This window comes from Urocitellus parryii, chromosome 4, assembly GCF_045843805.1.
Source record: "Urocitellus parryii isolate mUroPar1 chromosome 4, mUroPar1.hap1, whole genome shotgun sequence".
Taxonomy (NCBI): domain Eukaryota; kingdom Metazoa; phylum Chordata; class Mammalia; order Rodentia; family Sciuridae; genus Urocitellus; species Urocitellus parryii.
In genome coordinates, this window is record NC_135534.1 from 200,634,539 (window position 1) to 200,655,555 (window position 21,017).

A 21,017-nucleotide genomic window follows, 5' to 3' on the forward strand; every position below is an offset into this window, starting at 1 on the left:
GGGTTGACAAACAAATAAATGAATTAAGCCACCAAATTTTTCTCCATAGTTCTAACTGAGTATAACAGGACCAATTGCTACTATTTTTCATTCTAAATGATGATAGCATGAAGGCTGCTCAACTGGCCTCTCACAAACACCAACTCTGCAACCCAAAATATAGGCACATAAAATCAAACTTCAGAATCAGATGAGGGCAATTTTAAATTTATTTTTATTTTTTATTTATTTGTTTGCTTGTTTATTAGTAGTAATGAGAACAGAATACAGGGCCTTATGTGTGCTCAGCACACACTACCATTGAGCTATTCTCTCAGTCTATTAAATTTAAATTTTTGAACAGTTTTTCACTTCAGACATTCACTGAATCAATGTGATCATGCGCGCGCGAGCGCGCACACACACACACACACACACACACTCCAATTTAGAGTGAAACAAACGTTGTAGCTCAAAATATTATGAGGGAATAACACTTTTGCAAAACTTCAAGAAATTAGGTTAAGCCCTCATCTCCCTCATATGAACCATATAAAAGCAGTGTCCTGGCCAAGGCTGGAAAACAACAGACAAAAATGGAAGAGAAAAATTCTTTAAAAAGAAAAAAAATCACCATTATTGTCAAATTGCAAAGTATATGATCACCGACATCCAAGTTGAGTCCTTTGGGCAGGTAGCACTGGGCCTGGGCTACAAAGACAAAGGCAGACTTGAGAACAGCTGCACACAGGTTCTGCCTACTTCCTGATGGCTTTCCAGCACTTTGTCTCCAGTGCTGAGATTATGAATGCTATGCTTGGTGCAGAAAAGAATTGACCTCACTGATAAAGAATGATAATAAGATTGGTACAGAGAAATGCTAACACACAGCAATCCAGATTGACAGTGAGCAAAGGAGCTTCAAAAGATAGCCCCTCTTGTCCTAAGGCATGTGGTTGTATGGGTCTGGAGGACAGGAAAGGGGGGTGTTCTTGTCTTGGTGAGAAGACGAAGGAAGTGCAGAGACTAGTACAGCAAAGAACTACCCTTTCTGGAATCCATAGGGGTCTGGCCTTTTATCCCCAGGCCCAGGGCCAAGGCCAAGCCTGGGGCCAGGATTTTGTCATGGGCGCCTCCCTGCTGCCTAGCCTGGGCTGCTCCACATGAGCAGAGAGAGACAGGAGGCAGGCCCCTCTGACACCTACTAAACCAGGGCAGATGGAGAAGAGAGTGTGTGGGATGCCTTTACCTCCCCCTCAGGAGGCGCCCAGCAGGAGCCCACAAAGCCAACAGCTCAAAAATCAAATTTCCACACATCCTCCAACCCCAGAACATGCTAACCCCTTGGCAGAAGGAAACAGAGCATTAAGCAAGTGTAGCTCTGGTGTATGAAGGGAATTTCGGAAGTCCTAAAGAAGCCTTCTCACAGGAATCTGTACTTTTTAAAAACCACTACAGAGGTAGCCAAGTTGGGAAACGTTATTCATTCGTTGACCCAAAGGGGGCAAGGGTGTTGCTTAGAGGAGGACACAACCCATATCTGCAAGACGTCCCAAGCTGCAGACGCATACTTTATTAATAATCTTACATACACAAAATGTCCACAGGAAAGCCTAACAGGCTAATTTCTGACAGCTCCAGATAACAGCAGGAAAAACTGAAGTCAGTCGGACTCTCCAGCTTCCACATGCTACACAGGAGAAATGGGCCCTTCCCACCCAAGGGATGTGATACAAATAAATAAATGCAATTATCTGCAAAACTCCAAGTGCAAAAAACACTGCAAAGTCCTTCTCCCCAAGTGCAGTGACTTGTAGGAAACAGATAGGAAAATAAAAAGAACAGCTGGAAAACTTAATTACAGAAGAACAACGCAAAAGCTGACATTGTTTTGCAGAAATACCAATGGTCAAAGCATTTCTCTCTTACCTTAAGATATAGAAGCAGCCTTTCTCTCTTACCTTAAGATACAGAAGCAGCTCTTGGCTCCTGAAGATAAGCGGCAGAATCCAAATCTCTGTTTGCTGTCAATGTCAGTGAGCACAAATGTGAAGTTCTGGCCAACTTGGCTAACTGTGAGGCTGCAGCAATGACAGAACAAAGGAAGAGATGAACGTGCAGTAAGTTTCTTGATAAAGTATCTAATCACAACAAGTCAATGAACCTAGAACATTTCCTCTCTCACTGGAAAATTTTATAAATGAACTTAAAATTTACACATTTCAAGGGAATAGACTGTAAGCTAATTTTTTTTAAAAAAGAAAAAGACAGCAGTTTGGTCTAGTGACCACCCAAAATCAAAATCATCAGCACTCTTGTACCAGTAGCATTCAGGCCATCAATTCCAAAACATGAACTCTATCTACTTCATTTTACAGATGAACAAAGAGCTGGGAAAGTCACTGCCTAAGGTACCAGCTGATTCAGAGCAAGGCTTAAAATCCAGCTTTTTGCCCCTTACCAGCTGGTACCTTAGGCAGTGACTTTCTACTAGTCTACCAACTGTTAACAATGCTCACCTAACAACTCTAGTTCAGAAACTAACAGTGACTGCAGCAGCAGAATTTAAGTGACTTCTATATGCAGCCATAGTTAGATATTTAATATATACCATCTCATTTACTCTCACAACAACCTTGGAATTTCAGTGATATACCCATTTTATAGAAAAGGACACTAAAGGGCAGAACAGGTAGGGAACTGAATCAAGTTCAAACTTGAAAATGCCAGCTACTAAGAGGAGCTGGCATTAAAACTAAAAAGAAAAGAGGGCAGGGTTAGGTATTACTTTCCTAAATTCATGCCTCTTTTATAATTTCTGAATTTATGAGAAACTTATTTCATTTTTTATAGGACAGAAACACCAAAATTTTTTAATAAGACGCCTATAGCACAAGAATTAAAACCAAGAATCAACAAATGGGATGGATTCAAACTAAAAAGTTTTTTCTCAGCAAGAGAAATAATATGTGAGGTGAATAAGGAGAACAAATTTTTACCCTGGGAAACAAGAGGATATACAATCAATCAACAAATAAACGAGGGTCTGGGGTTGTGGCTCAGGGGTAGAGCAATTGTCTACCATGCGTGAGGCTCTGGGTTCGATCCTCAGCACCACATAAAAATAAAATAAAGAGATTGTGTCCATCTATAACTAAAAAATACATATTTAAAAAAACCCAAATATACGAAAAAATGCTCATCGGTAGCAATCAGAGAAATGAAAATCAAAACTACTCTAAGATACCATCTCACTCCAGTAAGAATGGCAGCCATTATGAAGACAAACAACAACAAGCTGGCAAGGATGCCAGGAAAAAAGATACACTCATACATTGCTGGTTGGACTGCAAATTGGTGCAGCCAATTTGGAAAGCAGTATGGAGATTCCTTGAAAAGCTGGGAATGGAATCACCATTTGACCCAGCTATTCCTCTTCTCAGACTATACCCAAAGGACCTAAAAACAGCATACTTCAGGTACACAGCCACATCAATGTTTATAGCAGCACAATTCATAATAGCTAAACTCTGGAGCCAAACTAGATGCCCTTCAATGGATGAATGGATTAAAAAATGTGGCATTTATACATAATGGAATATTACTCAGCACTAAAAAAAAAAATAAGATCATGGCATTTGCAGGGAAATGGTTGGCATTAGAGCAGATTATGCTAAGGGAAGTTAGCCAATCCCAAAACACAAATACCAAATGTCTTCTCTGATATAAGGGGGGTGACTCAAAATGGGGTAGGGAGGAAGAGCATGGGAAGAAGATTACCTCTAGATAAGGAAGAGGGATGGGAGGGAAAGGGAGGGAGAAGGGGAATTGCATGGATGGTGGAAGGAGACCCTCATCATTGTACAAAATACATGTATGAAGATGTGAATTTGGTGTCAACATATCTTATATACAGAGATATGATAAACTGTGGTATAAAAGTGTATTAAGAATTGTAATGCAAATAATATAATAATAATAGAGCTCATGAAAAAAAATTAAAAAGAAACACCAAAATTTTAAGCATTGCAAAATGCTTTTTAAGAAATGGAAGCAATGTTTGAAGCAAAGACATTAAAGAAAAAAGCTAAAAAAATTCCTGCAAAGCAAAAAAGTAGCAAATAATACTTAGAAGCAATAGAAGATAAAAATTTTAAAGCATATTACTAATTAGATTAGTCTAGAAACTTTGTAAAAAGCTGCAAAGTGTTTTAAAATCCACTATTTAAAAATCAGTCTACCAGGTACCTTGCATTGGACTCCTTTTTTTTTTAATGTAAGCATTCCAAATTTTAATGCATAAATTTACAGTAACATAATATTCTAGAATTTGACATTGAAATTATTCAAAGGGACTCATCAACTCATATATATCACATTGTATTTTACAAAAAAACCCTCAAATTGGTAAAATATTCAAATTGATGCTATCACCTATAATTTACTTTACAAATTATTAGTGGCAATGAAAAACCATTGCTTCCCCATACCTCTTCCCAAGGCAGAATTATTATTGAGTCTCTGGATATTATATCAATTAAATTTTCAAATATGGGGTAGACTTTCTTTCCAAAATTTCCTTATGCAAGTTACATAAGAAAATTAAAGGGATTGTCAAAGTATCCCAGTACAAAGGTCAAGGACCCTGCCTAGTTATACTTAAGGAAACAATTGCATCCATTGGCGAGTGGTTAGAGTATGGGAAAATAATTCAGAAAGTGTTCCCCTGTCCTTATTTAATTAGGAAAGTGAACACAAACAAGGTGGCAATTTTAAAACAAGGTAGTAATAAAATTGGTGTAAGTAATCCCATCACTACACCTTATACAGCCAGGAGAAGGAACACATAAAAGTTATAGAGCTGTCAAGGGGACACCAAATGCTACCTTCTTATGGCTGTTATGTTTTATCTATAAAGCTTGGATACTGTGTTACTATGGTGATTTAATACTATGTTTTAAAGGGGGATTATATGATTAATTTTAACAAGGTTGAGAACTGAAGATGTGTGAGAAACAGGATTCTAGCTCACATAATTAAAGAGATTGGGGAGGAACATGGGCCTCAATGGAGGAGGGGAAAACCTGTTTTATTGAAATATTTAAAGCAACAGGTCTGAATGAGTCTGAGTCGCATAAAAGGTTGTGCTTTGCAAAATACTACTATGTAATCATACCAAATATGACTGTTCATTATTTTAATTCAGGGTTTGAATTCACTTGAAAAATGTTTAAAATAAATACTGAGAAGCATTCTAAAAGAGAAAGTTATTGACAGGACTTGATGAAAAGAAAACACGCAAGATCTCTAAGAAAAGGACACAGAATGAACACAACCTGACTTGTGAATTTGGTGTCATTAACTTCCTATTATCTTTTCACTACCATTAAAAATGCTGGAAAATGTGTTTAGCTACACTGTAGGCTCAAAGAAAAACTCATTACTCATTTATTTGGTTTAGAACCCAAGTCAATCACTGGTAACTGGGCCTTAATTTAATGAGTTATTTAAACCAGTAAGTGCCTCAGTTTCTTCACCTGGAATAAGCATGAGAAACTACCACCCAACCCAAAGAATGTTTTGGGAATCAGTGGAATTAGCATTTGCATAAAGATCAGTCCTTAGTAAGAATAATTAATAAAAGGGAGGCAAAACTATTACCAACGAATCAAAACGTATGATACACATTAAAATCATACACTTGCATAGAATCTTCCTGACTCAGCTTTTCAATACTTAAAAATGGAAGTAGTAATTTGGCCTTATTTCTCTTATGTCGGTTGATTTTATCAGTAAGGGTAGTCCTCTGGGGACCAAGTAATTCAAATTTGCATTCAAATGAAATATTCTTGGGGGCAGGGGGCACAGCTTATAAGGAGACAACATATTCTCAATTGATTCACCTTTTTAATTCATAATAATGAGAAGTACAAGGTATCAAAAGTTCAAAGCCAGATGACTATAAAATATCTCTCCCTTGGACAGTTTCCAATAAAATTAAAATCTGTTGGGGCAGTCAGAGTTTAACTTTCAGGGTTCTGAATTTCCAAGGAACTCATCATTCATTCTTTCCACTTGTTGAGGTCATCTATAGGAGTGCTCACTATCATTCACAAAATCACTAGGGAAGGGATCTGTTTCCTTAAAGGTTGCAGTTTCCAGGTTTCTCTCCAGTGGGAACCCACAATTTCTATAAGAATCAGGGATTTCACAGTAATCAAAGCAGAAGGAACCCTAGGAAACCATCTCATTCAAATCTCTCATTTTACAGATGGGAAAACTGAGGCTTAGGATTTGTTTTGGAAGTAATCAGGGCTAGGACAAAAATCCAAACCAACTTCTGGTTCAATGTCCTTTCCATCTGCCATGCTGTACTAAACACAATTAAATGCCTCCTTGAGACATTTCACCTGAGTTTAAGGAACTGAAGTATGTGAAGAACACAGTTGTCTTAGCAAATGGATTATACTTCTTGTTAAGCTACAGAAACCAAACTGGAATATCTCCAGAAATAAACCCAATAGATCAGGGTCAGGATCACCCTACTATACTTTCAGTTTAGTTATCCATTTTCAGACTGAGCTACAACTACACTTGGCACTGTAACAATAAAAGGGAGGCAAAACTATTACCAACGAATCAGTATATAACAGTTAACAATATAAACAGTCCATGCCTTCAGAGAACTTAGTATTTGGTTGGAGAGAAATAATAAACAAGTATACCAAAAATCATACAGTTTGTGATAGTATTATGAAATTCAAGGTGCATCAAAGAGGAAAACACAGAGGAGGAGAAGACTAAGAGAATGTGGTCTGTCAGAGCAGGTTTTAAGGGATGACAATAATGAACTAAATACAAAAGGGACGGAGCAGCCATTCAGAAAGCAAGGGCCTGAGTGCTTCAGATGAATAAAAGAGCTGTGCAAAGATTCTGGATGCTGGAAGGAGCCAGGCATGTTCCAGGAACTAAGATGGTACCAGTAGAGCTAATGCACAGAAAATTAAAGAAAAAAAAAAAGCAGCATTATAAGAAGCTGATACATAGAGCAAACACCAGAGGATGCAGAGTGCCTCGTAGGTCATGGTAAATAATTAGGACTTTTTTGGGGGTTTTTGTTTCTTTGGTAAAGGTAATGGAAAGCCATCAAATAGTTTCAATCAAGAGAAAAACAGTCTGGTTTATAGTTTCAAAAATTTTATCCAACTGTCAGATGGAGAACAGTTTGGAAGAAAGCACAAGTCAGAGCAGAGGTAATAATCAGGAGCCTATTGCAGTAGTCCAGGTAACATTAGCTCTCATGCAGGGGGAAAAGAGATGGAGACGGGTAGAGACTTCAAGTTATAATCAGCAAGTAGGAATGAAAGGCTTGCTGAAAACTAAGAAGCAAAGAGGCAGAATATTACCATTCAATAATAGGAAAGACTTAAGTTTTGGGGGGAGATTCAAGAGTTCCATTTGAGATACGTTAAGTCTGAGAAGCCTGTAAAACATCTACATAGAAATGTCAAGTACAGAGTTGAACATACTACATAGGAAATCAGAGGAAATGTTTGGATTGGAGCTATAAATTTGGAAATCATCTACACACAGATGGTATTTAACACCATGGTAAAGATGAGATCACTTTAAGGAAAGAGCTCAAAGAAACAGAAGAGCATCCAGGACTCATTCATAGAAACACCAGTTGAAAGGATGGGTGGAGGAGAAAGACCATCAAGGAAAAACGAAGGACCAGCAGACAAAACAAACTAGAGAGAGAGAGATAATCTGTATCCATGCATCTAGATGAGAAGAGAAAAAAATGTCTATAGCATTGAATAATATGGAGGTTTCAAATGATCTTAATAGGAAGAGCTCTACTTAAATGACAGAAGCAAGAGAAAGGCTGAAGACTACTGAGAAATAAACTGAAGTGTGTAGATAACTCTTTCACAAAGTAGAGAATCAGGGCTGGGGTTGTCGCTCAGAGGGAGAGTGCTTGTCTAGCATGCATGAGACACTGGGTTCGATCCTCAGCACCACGTAAAAATAAAATAAAGGTATTGTGTCCAATTACAACTAAAAAAAAAGTAAATACTTTTTTTAAAAAAGTAGAGAATCAGGTGGTAACTGAATAGCAATAAAGAGTCAATGGTGAGGGGCTGGAGATGTGGCTCAAGCGGTAGTGCGCTCGCCTGACATGCATGCGGCCCGGGTTTGATCCTCAATACCACATACAAACCAACAGAGGCAGAAGCAAATGATGCAGGAGAGAGAAGATGAACATTAAGGTCTGGACTTTAGATTAGAATCCCAGATATGCTACTCACATAGATAAGTTATCATACCTTTCTGACCTCATTTGTAAAATCAGAATAAAACTACTTTGCAGAGTATTTTTGAGGATTAGAAATAATACAAAGTAATTAACATACCAGGTATAGTAAGACCCAACAAAAATGATCATTGTTTTGCAATTATAAAAATTCAAGAGGTGAAATGGAAACATTTTGTTACCCCCTACATATTGTAGTTTACTAATCAATTATCTGCTAAGCTATATACTGTCAATCCATCCTCTCTCTCAGTGCATCTCTCAGTGTTAGAAATGAAGCTTCATCAGATGCACAGGAGTTTTAAAAAAAATAGCAGATTATATGAAGCTGATACATAGAGCAAACAACAGAGGATGCAGAGTGCCTCGTAGGTCATGGTAAATAATTAGGAGTTTTTGGTTTTTTGTTTCTTTGGTAAAGGTAATGGAAAGCCATCAAACAGTTTCAATCAAGAGAATAACAGTCTGGTTTATAATTTCAAAAATTTTATCCAACTGTCAGATGGAGAACAATTTGGACAAGTAGAGCAAAAATCATACAGTTTGTGATAGTATTATGAAATTTAAGGTGCATCAAAGAGGAAATTTGGACAAGAAGATACACCGTATCTTCCAACATGTTGTTCCACGAGTCTCAATATTCCTTCCAGAGACACATCTTTCATCTACCTAAGCCTCAAGTTTTTCACCATTCCTGCTCAGCAACGCAAATGGTGAGAATGATGCTTACTCCAGTCTGGGGATCAACATTAGGTCACAGTGCCAGATATAAGATGAGAAACCCACCAGAAAATTCTAAAAAAGAATATACATCTGTCTACTCTCTTGCCTACATTAGCCTGGCAAAGTAAATATGAATAACTCTAGAATTAGCATCAAAACCAGAACAAGAGTAAAGAACTCATTTAATGCCCTCATTTTATCCATGAAGACATGAAAGCCCTCAGAGAAGTCACTTGCCTCAAGCGCAAATCAGTGGTAGCAACCCAAAATAAATCTAGATCTCTTTATTGTAACTCCTAACTCTCTATCCACCAAGGTCCAGTGGCTTTGCTGTTATCTAATGCTGTCAAAATAATCACAGGGCTCACAGCTGCACCGATATTTTAAGGAAAACTATGAGACTAAAGTGAGCTGAATGGATTCTCATTTGAAAATCAGAGCAGGGTAAAAGTATGGAAGTGGAAAGAAGAAGAAAGGCCATGAAGACAAACGCAAACGTGCTAATCATGTTGTCTACATGGGCTGCTCAAGTTATCTGAATTTTCCACTTTTCTACAATAAACACATATGTTGCTTTTGAAATTTAAAAAAATGTTTTTTAATTGCTTTATACTGTGGTGGACCTAATGGAGGTAGTATGGTATAACTGAAAAAGTACGATGAAATTGGAGATAAGACAAATGAGGGTTCCCAAAACAGTTCTCCTGCTCACTAGGAATGGGACCTCAGGCATGTTATTGAACCTACATGAGCTTCTGCTCCTCCTATGCAGCACAATGATAATGTAACCATGTAAATAAATGCATTACCTTTCAGTGCAAGAAAAGAACACAGCACACCGGGGACAGTGGCACTTGCCTGTAATCACAGTGTGCAGGAGGCGGAGGCAGTAGAAACGCAGAGTTCAAAGTCAGCCTCAGCAATTTAGCTAAGCAACTCAGTGAGATCCTGTCTCTAAATAAAATACAAAAATGGGGATGGCTCAGTGGTTGAGTAGAGTTCAATCCCTAGTACCAAAAAAAAAGAAAAAAGCTGGGGGCAGTGGTGCATACCTGTAATCTCAACAGCTTGGGAGACTGAGACAGGAGGATCGCAGATTCAAAGCCAGCCTCAGCAACAGTAAGGCACTGTCTCTAAATAAAATACCAAATAAGGTCTGGGATGTGGTTGAGTGTTCCTGAGTTCAATCCCCAGTACCAAAAAACAAAGAAAAAAGAGGAAGGAAGGAAGGAAGGAAGGAAGGAAGGAAGGAAGGAAGGAAGGAAGGAAGGAAGGAAGGAAGGAAGGAAGGAAGGAAGGAAGGAGAGGAAGGAAAGAAGGAAGGGAGAGAGGGAGGGACGGAGGGAGGAGAAAAAAGAAGAGAGAAAAGAAAAAAGAAGAAGAAAGAAAGTCTAGTATATAACAGATACATTTAAAAAAAAAGACAAGCAAAGATTCTTATAGCACAAGAATTAAAATCAAGAATCAACAAATGGGATGGACTCAAACTAAAAAGTTTCTTCTCAGCAAAAGAAACAATCAGTGGGCTGGGATTGTGGCTCAGCGGTAGAGCACTTGCCTAGCACGTGCAAGACCCTGAGTTCGATCCTCAGCACCACATAAAAATAAATAAACAAAACTAAAGATATTGTGTCTGACTACAACTAAAAAATAAATATTAAAAAAAAAAGAAACAATCTATGAAGTGAGAGCCTATATCTTGGGAGCAAATCTTTACCCCTCACACATCAGATACAGCACTAATTACTAGGGTACATAAAGAAACTCAAAAAGCTAGACACCAAAAAACACAAATAACCCAATCAATAAATGGGCCAAGGACCTGAAGAGACACTTCTCAGAAGATGATGTACAATCAATCAACAAACACATGAAAAAAATGTTCATCATCACTAGCAATTAATTAGAGAAATATAAATGAAAACCACTCTAAGATTTCATCTCACTCCAGTCAGAATGGCAGCTATTATGAAGACAAACAACAAAAAGTGCTGGCAAGGATTCGGGGGAAAAAGGTATACTCATACACTGCTGGTGGGGCTGCAAATTGGTGCATCCAATATGGAAAGCAGTATGGAGATTTCTTGGAAAATTGGGAATGGAACCACCATTTGACCCAGGTGTCTCTCTCCTAGGTCTATACCCAAAGGACTTAAAAACAGCATACTACAGGGACACAGCCACATCAATGTTTATAGCAGCACAATTCACAATAGCTAAACTGTGGAACCAACCCAGATGCTCTTCAGTAGATGAATGGATAAAAAAAAATGTGGTACACAATGGAATATTACTCAGCAATAAGAGAATAAAATCATGGCATTTGCAGGTAAATGGATGGAGTTAGAGAAGATAATGCTAAGTGAAATTAGCCAATCCCCAAAAAACAAATGCCAAATGTTTTCTTTGATATAAGGAGGTTGATTCATAGTAGGATAGGGAGAGGGAGCATAGTAGGACTAGACGAACTCTTGATAGGGCAAAGGGGTAGGAGGGGAAGAGACTGGGCATGGGGTAATTAATGATGATTGAATGTGATGATCATTATTATCCAAAGTACATGTATGAAGACATGAATTGGTGTGAATATACTATACACACAACCAGAGATATGAAATTTTAAAAAAAAGATAAGCAGCATTTAAACCACATTTGCATCTGTGGTGACATCCTAAATCATTAAATGGTGCCTCTGCCCCTAAAAAGATGATGTCATTTCATTTCACACTCCTGTCATTGGTGGGTACAAGTATAATTCACAGAGCAACTGAATAGTAACTGATTGAGTTCTGAAAGAGGATAAGCACAAGCATAGAAAGCAATAGCTTTTCCATCATCCAATGAGTGCTCTGACTACCTGAAGCTGGGTGTCAGTGTCAAGTGCAAAGAAGTACCAACCACAATATGGAATGGGACACGTCTTTTATTTAGAGAGACTGCTTTTATCAATAATAATGAAAATTTTTGAAAGCAATACAGAGAACTGAGCACAGATACTTCATTACTCCCCTCCACAAAAAGCTTCAAAGACAGAGAAGGGTAGAAAAAACTCTGGGCTGGGAATAGATGTACCTGTTCTTTCCCAGCTCTGTAATTACCTAGTTGTGACAATAAGCAAGTCATTTCCCCTCTGCAGATCTTGGCTTCCCTTTCATAAAATGGGGTGCTTGAACCAGATGAATCTCAGCTTTAAAATTTTGCAGTCCTGCTCCCACACATTTTCAAGGCTTCCTGTGGCTAAAGCCCAAGCTATCGTGGTACACATCACCCTCTCCCCAGCAGGCTCCATCTGCTCTGACTGAACATCTCACTGGGAGTTTCTCCTCTGCTTTGCTCTGCAGTGCATATGGGGTGTTAGCTAGGCTCCCCCTTCCACTTATCCACTTCTTGCTGGCCTGGCAGACTCAACATGAGTCTCACCCACCATATCAAGTTTTCTCTGACCATTTCAGTCTTCTATAACCTCCCATCCTTTTGAATATTGTTTAAAATGCCTTCATAATACTTCTTGGACTAGACTGGGAAACACATGGAGAACAGGGTTCCAAGTCTGAGACCATTTCTATATCCTGCACATTACCCATCATAATGCTACATCCTGACCCTTCCTTTGCTCTTCTGGGGAGAGGAGGGACACCTATCTCTTATAGTTACTGGGAAGGAACAAGTGAGGGAGTGACAAGAGTGTACAGCACAGTGACTAGAATCAATTAGGAGCGCAAATGCTACTTTCCTCCCTTTCTGCTTGGTGATTGCCCTTTCCCACAAAGTGATCTACTGAAAAATGTACTCATTGCGGGGATGGGAATCTGGGATGCACTGGTAGCCTAAAAGGACCTTGGATAAGTCACAATTTCCCCACAACTTACACTTCGTTTCAAACAAACAAACAAACAAAAGATAATGGTACTTGTTCTTATCTCTTATGGCAGGATGATAAAATGAAATAATACAAGAGAATGCACTTTCCTTTGAAGAGTTACTAGCATTGTTATTTTTCATAAGTCCTAGTTTCAGAAAGAAAAATCTTAAAACAACACAAGAGACAGACAGCAAGATGTCAATGTTAACGGGTGATTTGATGACGACTGTGAAAATCCTACTCTTGATACAGACTAGAGATGTCAGAGAGTTGTATTACTGTTCCTTAGGGTAGAAAAGCACAGATACTAAAAAGATTAGGAAGCTTTCTCTTTTGAATGCAATCACCTGGGGCATTGCTCATCTCCCATGCTAGCATATTTTCTAAGTCTAACAATATCATAAACACACTTAGGGAGTTTTGTGGGCCTCTGAATCTGGACATATCCATTTGGCACTGCTAACTGCAAACTAATAAAAAAATTGTAACATTAAATCCTTTGCATATCTTGTAAGTCAATTTAATTATGATTATCTCTTCTGCATTAACATATGTCAAAGTTAGAGACAGGGAAACAAAAGAGATGAAATACAGTTGCCAAAACACAGTGGGTGGGTTTTTGTTTGTTTCTGGTATCAATAGAATTTATCAATACTCATTGAGTATATAATATAATACAATGTAAGAAAAACTATTGAACATGGCAAGGATAAAATATATGCATAAAAGGATAACTCTGTCTCCAAAGTCATTTTATCAAAAACCACGTGAGGAACATGATTAGGGGAGGGTAATTTGAAGAAATTCATTTTAGAGGAAAAATATGTTTCCAATGACAATGAAAAGGTTCCCAACATTACTGGTAATAAAAAAGACTTAGGATTATCACTGAACAAACTGCTTTTTATTCAGTGTCAGAATGTAATAATCCAGATGGGTAGGTTGAGCAGAGAGGTATGCATGTAGTGTAAGCAAGAGAAACAGAAGTGTGTGTGGTATGTGTTGGGGGTTAAAGGGAGACAATCTCATTGTGCCTATCTTCCCAAATTAGTTCACAAAGCCAATTAAGGAACACCTAGCCAAAACAGATCACTACTCTAACAAGAAATCACATTAAAAATGTGTTCTTAATTTTCCTTTGTTAAACATCTAACTACATTTTTAAAACATTTCAGTTTATTAGTTTGTATAAATATGTCCTTGCCATAATTTGTAATACATTTTATAAGTGACTAGAGGAGATTTCATGCATCGCTAAATCATACATATAAATGTGAAGTTTGCATTAAACATCTCTAAACAAAACCCTACTTCCTTGCTATTTTTAGGACTAGGATAAAGAAGAAACAAGAGGACTCTCATTACAATGACTGACCCTCATAAAATTAAGGATACTCTGTTTTGAGCATCAATCTGCTACTAAAACATCCCTGGTACCAGGGTTTAAAAAGATCTGAGTCTGGAAATACTACAATGGTTGATTGGCTTAAAAAATAACATGTTAGAACCAGGGAGAGCAGTGATTAAGTGGCTGGCAACCTTCCAGAGTTGCTTTTTAGTACTTTTTAAAACTTCTTTGGCTACCAATTCCCATCTCACACTACTTTTAGGTTTACGGGGCAGGGGCAGGAGGTGGGGAACGACAAGCAGCACACTACCCACATGTACTCTAAAAGACTAAAATCCTTCGGATCCTGCCTTGCTTGGGTACACTGAAATACACAATAGAACCTTCCTGAAGATGGGCACATTTTATAGCTTTCTTGGAACATATTATAAAATTACTTACAATGGTTATTTCCTATAACCTGTCACTAAAAGTGGGATTTTAAAAATATCATGTACAATTTTGTAATTCAATTTTCCATTAAGACTGAAGAAAAGACAAAAATCAAGAGAACAAATGAATGCTTCCAAAACATAATGTTTCAACTATAGTGAAAAACAGAGGGATATTTCCTGAAAAAAGATAAAGATCACTGTGTTTTCACTGTACTAATATAATTAGTAAATTATAGTTTTTATAAAATAGAAGAAAAAGCTTTACTAAAATTGTTAGCATTAAACAATGGCTTATTTCAAAAACAAACAACAACAACAAAAAACCCTCAGATTATATTATTTACCTTAAGAGTTCCTATACTTGTACCTCTTCAAGAAACAGTTTATCATAATGTAAATATTAGGGAAATGTTTACATGTTTGTGTATTTTTTAGTCTAGAAACCTATAAAAAATGCTGATTTCCCCAGAGATATTACTATTCTTGGCCACCAAAACAAAATGTAAAACACTATTTAGCAACATGCCTTTTAATTAGCTGAATACCTTTAAACAAGATAGACCTGTGTTAATTTAAATTATAAGGTGAAGTCTAGGAAAACAAAATCTATACAATACTCATAAGGTCATAAAGTAATATAATATTATTTAAGCCAAATATATTCAGATTTAAATAAAAATTAAACAGCCCTGGATTAAACACCAACCATTCTTAATCATGGTTTAAGTCTGATAACCAAAATCAAAAAATTAATGCAATATAAAATACATGTCACAAACTAACTAATACAAAGCTCTAAGCTTTAAACTTTTTGATAATGTCTATAAAATCCCCAGGAAAGGAGAATATAACAACTCTCCTTGGAACTCAGATGTTTTAAAATGATGGTTAAACAGACAGAATGTTAAGAATGGTATGGTTTTTATTTTCTATAGCAGATTCATTAACACTTTTTTTTCTAATAAAGTTTGAAAATCTGACACTACCTGTCCACATAGAAGGGGAAACAAAACTTGGTCAAAGTCTGTAGAACTTCCTGTGGAGAGAAGGAGAGATAATTTATACATCTAATGGGACCAATAAATCTAACATTAACCACAGCACAATCTAACAACTTTACCCTGAAGAAAGAGAAGACAGATGAAGAAATATGGGCTTTATCAATTACATGGGAGGAGTACCAGGCAGTCAATCATGAGAAATAATAAACATGATCAAACTTCATTAAAAATGAAAAATTAATCAAGAATCACACATGGGTAAGCAGCAGGAGCCATGCAGGAAAGCTCTGAAGGGAGGGAGGCGGTTGGGTTGCTGAGTGTTAACACCCCTCCAGGGACCATCTCCAGCCTGACCATATGGATCAGAGTGAATAACACCGAGCCACATGGGTTTGGCCTGGCAGGGCTGCTGTTGCTGGCACTGTTTTTGCCTGTTACCTAGGAACAGAGGAGGCCGGGATTAGACAACACTTCCCAATATCAATAGGCCAAATCACAGCAGAATAGAAAGCCAACTTGAAGATAATTGTCCCTGAACATTATCAACTACATATTTTAAAGTTCAAAACTTCATTTACAAAGAAGTTGCCATTTGGGGCTGAAATTAATTTTGGAATCAAACTGTAAACTGTAACCACTCTAAGTGTATACTATTTTTATTTAAATACCATTATCATAATATGTTACCTGTTCATAATTTATGGAAATCTAAAGCAAACTACCAGTCTAAACCTTTTTTTAAACAAATATCAAGGTAAATAAAACCAAGCACAATATTCAGGACAGAGACACAAAAAGTAGAGTGACATCTCAAAGACTTGTTTTCATAAAAGGCAATCTTCTTACATTAAGACAAAAATAAACACTGGAACATCAGACATAGTGTATAGTGGTGTGGGGCTTTTCCCAACAGGCCCATTCACTTATGTAGCATATATACACATAGCTAAACACATATATAAACATATACACACGTAATTACTACTTTCTTCATAGGACTTTCTTTAGCTTGACTTAATTTAACTGCAGGCTTTGATAGCCCACAGTTGTGCTTATCATATGTTCATAGACCAATGTTATAAATTTTTTAAAAAGTATTCCTTTCATGCATTTGATTTGCTTTTTAACTATTTAAAATCCTAGCTTCCAAGACAAAATGAAGAACACATTTTTCAATCACTGAGAAGCTGGTTCAAATTAAAACAAACCAGCCCACTGCAAATCCTAACCCAAGTGATAAATTAAAGATCGGTTTACAAATGTAGCACTTTTCTAACCAATAATAATGAATTATCAATGCTAACTGAATTGATGCTTCTCGCTTCATTTATTTTTAAAACCAGTTCTATCATTCAAGAAATAAACCACATCAATCTAATAACCCACTCAATGAAGCAGAAAGCACATTGACTTGCTCTGCCAGAGCATGTTCCGCCTACATAATTCAATTGAGCATATCCTATTTTTTAATATCATCTTGAATTGGTACTATGTGTATCACAGCACTGTTAAGGCATGTCATGAAACAGTAATGAATAGAAAACTCAAAAATAAAGTAGATAAGAATACCTCAGCATATTCTAAGAGGCATTACTTATAAAAAATTCAATTTTGTAATGTGGCATTCAGAGGCCCATACATATTGCTTTTAAACAAGTTGTTTAAATAAATTACAATAACTAGTCTCACAGAATCACCTCAAGCAATTTCTGTGTGATGTCATTACATCAAGTATTGGAAAAGAAATCATATACAACAGTCACTTTAAGTTTTAGTTAATTAGAAAATAGACTATAATTCACAAACACAAAACTCTTATGACTTATTTGCAAAAATAATCTATGTCAACTTTCAAATAACATCACAAAGTATCTCTTATCTTCATTATTCTTTAAAATTCAGTTCTAAGCTCTCACTCACTGCCAATATCAGCTACAAAGACGGTTATCTTTTACCCCTCAAAAGTTTTAGGTGCATAAAGCACTTCTGTACTCTACTCTATGCTGGAGTTATGCTGGCAAAAGGCCTCAAAGATTTTTTTTAAAGAAAAGACCCCCATGGCCATGAGAAAGCATCATGCCCTACAGCAGTCAAGAAATCTAATAAGCCCAACTTATTACTCACTATAATACAGCAACTACTTACCACTTTCTACGGTCAAGAGTAAAAACCAATCTTGAACTTGTCAGATAATACTAGAAAGAATATCAAACTACCAAACAGATTAAGTGTAACCCATCTCCCATCAATCTTCCTTTTTTACCCAAGAAAATAGTTATAAGTCTAATTAAGCAATGGGGTGGGGGGTGAGAAAAGGAAATATAGGCAAATGTAGACACGTTTGTACATTACAATATGTTTCTTCATGTTTGTGATATTGCAAGAGCTTGATATTCCAATTTAAGTCAAACTAGTTGATGGTGTGCTGTCAGAGGAAAACTTGGTGCTAGGAATATTCACACATGATATCAATCAGAATTGAAATATCTACCTCTCAGTTTGGGAAGGGGAGGACAAGATGAGGGAGTGGAAACAAGCCTGTTCTTTGTAAATAAAAACTGCTAAAATAAACCACATTTCTTAATACCAATGCTTTCCTTTCAATTACCTTACCTCATCCTCTTTGACAAAAGAAAAACTCAGTTATTCAAATATGAAAAGGCCACTCTCCAAGGAAGGGAGGGGTTTTTAACTCCTGATTTAAATTTATTTTGAGCATTCTAGTTATGGCAGAGTGTGCCAAAATCTTTCAATATCAACTTTACTAGGAAAACAATCATTAAACCAGTTTACCAGCCTCTTTTTCTCTCTAGAATCTGCATCTTTGGCTAGGGAACTTTCTTCATAGAAGGCAATTTTTCTGTTCTCCCTTGAAACACAAGCTCTTTCAGACAACCAGCCTCAGTACAACTTCAAGTACTGCCACATAAATCGGATCTTGAGATGCAGCACAGCTGATGAAATGTAAATGACCTCATTGGGAAGTCGAGGGGTGGGAAGGATTGTGTGCCAGTTCTCCAGATCAATTCCCAAGTTTATATTTTCACAAATCTTTTTATGTACAGTTTGATTTTTTAACATTTTAATGAGCAAAAAAAGTGAATCTATAGTAGCCAGTCACCACAGTTAAAGTGCAGGGCATGAACTAGATCCCAGGAGGGAACCAGTCCACCATGTCACCACTGGCTTTAGGACATTCGCCACCTGGTTCCATGTCCCCAGGTTCCAACTCTTTTCATAATCAAAACACTGCTGACATTATAAACCCCAGACGGTTTTCTAAAATCCCTCCCAATCAATATATCCAACACACAACTTATTGGAGACAACACTGAGCTCATTGATTAAGGTGAGTTCAGTAGCAAAGTTTTCAAAATAAATGAGACAAGAAGGTAGCATTCAACCCCTTTGTGTCACCAGACAATTTATGAAATAGGCAATTTCCAAAAGGGCTTTTCTTCCTAACAAAATATATGATACTTCACATGGGAAGAAACAGGAGCAGAGGGGGCAGGGAGGAACTGTGGTAGGCAGGCAGTTAGAAAAACCTTTCAGTTGAGCATATATTAAATGGCAGACTGCAACAACATCTACAAAGCTCTGCCTACAAGTAGACCCCACGCCTGAATATGAACCAAAATATGAAATTAAAACACTTAACCTTGGACACACTTGCGAATGAAATTCAGAAATGAACTTTGAGTTCATTTCAGTCTACACCTGATTCATTTCACCCAACACAAATTCTCATCTGGTCAGAAAGCTCATCAAGGGAATTTGCTCCAATCTGGGCAAAGTTGATTATGTACTGGCACTGAGCCAATCTCTTAAAAATCCTGTAAAGGTAAAGGTTTAAATTTATAATATTATCCATTATAGGATCCTATCTGGAAGCAAAATCTTGAAAACTAAATTCAATGAAGTTAATTGGCATTATTAATCATAAGATTTTACCAATTTGCTCTGAATTTGGTGTACAAGGTGAGGGAGTATAGGCAATTTTGTAACAGCTCGTTTCAAATGTCCAATACTTTGTTTTCATTGCTTCACTGAAACCTACAAAAAATAGTATTATGTGGCAGATGAAAACAAATGCCAGTCATACACAGACATATATGCCTCACAAATAAATGCCATCTGAAAGATAAAAGCACAAGCTGATCATAATGTCCAATGGAGCTACAGAATGTGGGGAGATGAGCCACATTCTTACAGTTCAAAAGTGGAAAAAAATGTGTGCAAGAAAACATTTAAATGAAAGGTATAAATAAGTGAAAGTATTTTGAAATATATAAAGCCACAATTAGCCTCTTTGTGGCTTGCTGAAATCTGATAGAGGAATAGATAATTTACCTTTATCCCCCCCCCCCAAAAAAAAAGAAAGAAAGCAAAGTAGGGAGAGGTGGGAAACTGTAGAACATTTCCTGGGTTTCTTATTTGTTCATTTCAAAATGTAGGTATGTGATGAAAAGATCCATGGAGCTCAAATTCCTAAAATACTCTTTCTAAGTTTTTTTTTTTTAATAGCATGAGTGAAATGCTGACCCTCTAAGTCCTGCAATTGAGAGCAGTGCCACCGACTTGAAAGAAAAATCTTTGATTGATGATCTTAAAACCCAAGTTGAAAGTTAAAAACAGAACACACACAAATCCAAACATTAAAAAGCTAACAAAATTTCTACTTTAAGCTATTTCAAGTTAAAATCAGGGACTCTGAGGGAAAGCAAACAAAGATTTTAAATGGTTAAGAAGGGGAAGCTGAAGTTCTTGGAAGCTTAATTAGCATCAAGTTCAAGAATGTTGATCAGAAGTTTCCTAAATGTGAAAACAGGAAATATAATTTTTCACCTTCACTTTGAGTGTCAAATTAAATCCTAGATCCATACTCTGGCTAAAAACAACTTTTCTTTTTCGTTTTGTTGTTGTTGTTGTTGTTGTTGTTCAGTGAGAAAAAGAAGCTTTGAATAAAGAACTTTACAGAAAGACCTTTCAATACCAAACATAAAAGCTGGGTCAAATTTCTAACAATGTAGCTCAAAGGCTACAGAGTCTGCTTCCTTTCCTTGATAGGAATATTCAATATTTACTCCTAGTTTACATTTTATAAATGTAAACTAGGAGTAAATATTAGTTGATTTTGAGTCATATATATAATTATAGTAATCTGTATATTACCTATTATTCAGAATACATGTTGTAATTCAAAGCATTACTATATTGTAATTCAAAAAATTACTATGAAATAAAGAAAAATCATCATGTTCTATAATCATGTATCAAATAAGCTTTATATCTAAATTGTCAAGGATATTAAGTGCAGAAAAGGAAGGTATACAACAGCACAAAAGCCATC

The 21,017-nt window shown here is 36.7% G+C and overlaps 1 protein-coding gene across 8 annotated transcripts in view; it reads right to left on the minus strand.

Annotated features, from left to right (window-relative positions):
* Dennd1a (DENN domain containing 1A) overlaps positions 1-21,017 on the minus strand; it is a 523,854-nt gene that overhangs the window by 357,493 nt on the left and 145,344 nt on the right. For 6 of the 8 annotated variants that reach the window (XM_026386221.2, XM_026386225.2, XM_026386220.2 and 3 more), the window contains exons 4-5: positions 15,650-15,699; positions 1,941-2,060 (exon numbers count right to left, since the gene is read on the minus strand). In XM_026386221.2, the coding sequence (XP_026242006.1) occupies positions 1,941-2,060; positions 15,650-15,699 (170 nt within the window). Of the gene's footprint in view, positions 1-1,940; positions 2,061-15,649; positions 15,700-21,017 lie in introns of those variants that run through there. The other 2 variants (XM_077797095.1, XM_026386226.2) reach the window with 1 other exon arrangement.